The sequence below is a fragment of the Lactuca saligna genome, chromosome 9, assembly GCF_052625555.1.
Source record: "Lactuca saligna cultivar CGN05327 chromosome 9, ASM5262555v1, whole genome shotgun sequence".
NCBI lineage: Eukaryota > Viridiplantae > Streptophyta > Magnoliopsida > Asterales > Asteraceae > Lactuca > Lactuca saligna.
In genome coordinates this window covers 42,484,049-42,487,768 of record NC_136425.1, presented here as the reverse complement: position 1 = coordinate 42,487,768, position 3,720 = coordinate 42,484,049, and the positions used below count along the sequence as shown (strand labels likewise).

The 3,720-nt window shown below is 34.7% G+C and overlaps 1 protein-coding gene across 1 annotated transcript; it reads right to left on the bottom strand.

The window, feature by feature from the left end:
* Positions 1-680: 680 nt before the first annotated feature.
* LOC145018469 (uncharacterized) lies at positions 681-2,887 on the bottom strand. The gene has a single exon (XM_078976348.1). The coding sequence runs from the start codon at positions 2,684-2,686 to the stop codon at positions 773-775; it is 1,914 nt and encodes a 637-aa protein (XP_078832474.1). The 5' UTR covers positions 2,687-2,887; the 3' UTR covers positions 681-772.
* Between the last annotated feature and the right edge of the window lie 833 nt (positions 2,888-3,720).

The window sequence follows — 3,720 nt, the reverse complement described above, 5'->3', positions numbered from 1 at the left end:
ATAATGTAACCTGGTTAACCGGTCAAGTGGTCAGAATGGTAACAAATTGGAAAACATAGTGTCAAAATTGACACAAAAAAAAACACGGTATTAAAATCGAATTTCTGTGTAAAAGGAGTATTTTTTGTGTCATTTACCCATAAATATACTATAAACATGAATTGATGACTCTTCTAAAAATAAAATACATTTGTTAGCAACTCTTAAGTCATTTTAAAAAATTACTTTTCCAAATTCAATAATAACCTTAAGAGATCGTTACCTTTCTATTGAATTTATTGACATCTTAAGAACAATTTGAATTTATAAGAAAATAAGAAAAATAGTTAATTATTAAAACTAAAATGTTTTTTTTATCTTTTAAATTTAAACAATAATTTAAATAAATAAATAAAATAAACTAATAAGCTTTAATTTGAAAATTTTAAAATTAGAAGGTAAGTTCATTAATGAAATTGATATTCATTTATTCTATATTTATTGTAATTATTACATTAAAATATTATGTGAAATTAAATAAAATAAATAAACCCATAAAATGACATGTGAAAAATAAATTAATTCAAAATAACCATAAAATGATATTTGAAAAATTAAGCGAGAGTATAACATATGACAAAAAAATCTTCATTTATTATAGTAGATTTGAGCTCTATTTTAATGTTATGCGCATTGAGATGGATCATTTTGGAATATCATAATATAAAAAACACACACACACACACAAACTCATCAATCAAGAATATTAAAGTAACTACAAGTTATCAACATATCATTCACCATTACACTCTTGAGGAAAAATCTCAAACCCTTTCTTAAATGAATGTTCTAACATCCCACAACACTGAAATTTTTGCAACAAAGCTTCCGTATACACATCTAACAAAAACCCATTCTCCCTCAAAATGTCAACATACTGAATCGCCTTTGTCATCTCATTTTGTAAAAGAAACCCCTGAATAATACTATTAATCAAACAACTATCTGGCAAACAACCACTCTCCTTCATCTTAACAAACAACTCATTTGCTTCATCAATTTTCCCATTCCTACAATACCCATTGATCATAACAGTATAAGTATGAACATTTGGCACACAACCACTCTCCTCCATTTTCAAAAACAACTCTTCTCCTTCATCTAATCTCCTATTCCTACAAAACCCACCAATCATTGCAGTATATGTACACACACTCGGTTGTAACCCTCTACAAGAAAGTTCTAGAAAGTAATCATTGGCAGCATCAATTTCCCCAACTTTACACAACCCATCAATGATGCTAGTAAAAGTAAACACATCAGGTGGAACATGTGTATCATCCATTAGTTTAAACAAACATAAAGCCTCATTAACTCTTTCATGTTTGCATAGCGTATCTATCAAAGTACTGTAAGTAACAACATTAGCAGTGTGCCCATAATCTTGCATTTTATGAAAAACTACAAGTGCATCCTCGAGTTTGGAAACAAGACATAGACCATGGATAATTGTGGTGTATGTAACTACATTAGGATCAATCTTTTGTTTGGACATTTCCTTTAGTAGTGTTAACCCTTCATCTATCTCTTGATTCTTACAATATCCATTGATCAAAACATTATAGCTAACAACATCATGATCACAACCTTGTGTACTCATGTAATTAAATAAGTGCTTAGCTGTATCTAATCTTTGAATCAAACAATACCCTTTTATCAATGTATTGTAGGTGGTTGTATTGGGAAGCATTCCTTTTGCAACCATGAAAGCAAGGAAATTATGTGATTCGGTTGCTAACCCTAGTTTACATAATGCATTTATTAACACGTTAAAAGCCTGTAAATTTGGTGAGATGTTTCGAGCTAACATGTCATCTAACAATCTTTTGGCAAGTTGAGGTAATTCAGAACTACATAACCCCTGCATCAAGCAGAGATAAGTCACAACATTTGGGGTTATGCCTTTCTCAGTCATTTCTTGGAAAAGATGCAAAGCATGGGTAACTTGCCTGTTTTTGCAAAGGGTGTGTATGATGGTGCTATAGATGATAACGCCTGGTGATTCTTGTTCTATCTTTCTGAGAAGGATAATAGCATCAGTAGTGTTTCCCAATTTGCACATCCCATTTATCAATGTCCCATAAGTTACGATGTTAGGCTTGAAGCCACTCTCTAGCATTTGGTCGAACAGTTTGTGTGCTTGATCAAGGCTGCCATCAGCACAAAGTCCCCTGATCAAAGTGTTGAATGTAGCATAATCAGGTTCGAAACCACGTTTCAAGGCTTTACCAAGTACAGACAGGCCAAAATCTACTCTGTTTAGGTGACAGAAACAGTTGATGGCGATGTTGAATGCATAAATGTCGGATTTTACTCCTAACACGTCTAACCGTTGAACAAGTGAGATAACAACGGAGTAGTGATTCATCTTCACGATACGAGTTAATAACTTGCAGAAGTCTTTAATGGAGGGGAGAGGTTGGCGATGAGCAAATTTATTGAAGGAAACCAATTCATCGTATAGAGCAAGGTCATTTTCTCTGTCGATTTCCTCGCAATGCCTTAGAGAATGAAGCGGAGCAATCGTAGAACGACGATGACTATTTCGAAGTAACGATACGATTATAGGGAAATCAATAACGGAATGAAGCAAATTTGCTAGCGGATTCAAAGAAGGAGGCCAATTCATAATCGTCGTCGTCATCATGCAAGTTTTCCATCGCCATTTGAGAACTGGACTATGCTTGGCCGTGTTTTAGGGTTTGCAATCATACAGTGAACATCATCAAGAAACTTATTGATTCAATTGAAAGATCAGAGATACCTATGGCTTTGATCCACTCTCGAACGCTCACTGATTTACGGGTGTTTGGGATGTCGCGTTAAAACTTTTGGTTGAGTTTAGATAGGGAAAAGCAAATTATTGTTTTTCGTTTTCTGTTATTATAAAAGTAATATAAGTGGTACATTAGAATTTTAGAAAATTTGTTTAATAAACTTATTTATTATTTATTTTAGAAAATTAAAAACTATGTTTAGATCAGTATTTTCTTATTAGTTTTTACTTTTAGAAAATCGTGGGGCGGCATTAAGCTCCGGGTGCGGTGGTGGTGGCGTCAGTGATGCGGTGTCGAAGGTGGTGGTGGCGATGGAAGAAGTGGTGACGATGGTGGAAGTGGTGATGATGATAACAACAATCAATAATGGTGGTAGTGGGGGTAGGATTGGGGTGGTGGTAGTGGCAGCAGTAACGGTGATGAAGGTGGTTATGGCGGTAATATCGGTAGGGGTATGGCCGTATGGGTGAGGTGGTGGTAGTTGCAGCGGTAGTGGTGGGTGGTGGTGGTAATGACAACGGTACAGTTGGAATGGTGATGGTATGTTTGTAACATCCCAATTTTCGAGTCCAAAATTTTGGTTTTTAATTAAGTAATTTATAAAATCGTTTACTGAAAACATTGTCGATATCATATCAATCCATCAACCATCATAAACATGTCTCAAAACAAACATCGAACATTAATAAAATCAGAATACAATCCCAAAACAATCAATGCGGAAATCATGTGTGTGTGTGATGCGCTGCTACGCCGTTGGCTCCTTCCCCTTAGATGAAGAGGTACCTGAAACTAAAACTGAAACTGTAAGCACAAAGTTTAGTTAGTTCCCCCATCATACCACATACTATACAATCATACATGCTGTCGAGCAATTCTAGGGTGCCCGACCTACCAATGTCAA

Excerpts from the sequence above, each read along its gene's own strand:
- LOC145018469 (XM_078976348.1), bottom strand. The coding sequence starts at position 2,686 with ATGATGACGACGACGATTATGAATTGGCCTCCTTCTTTGAATCCGCTA.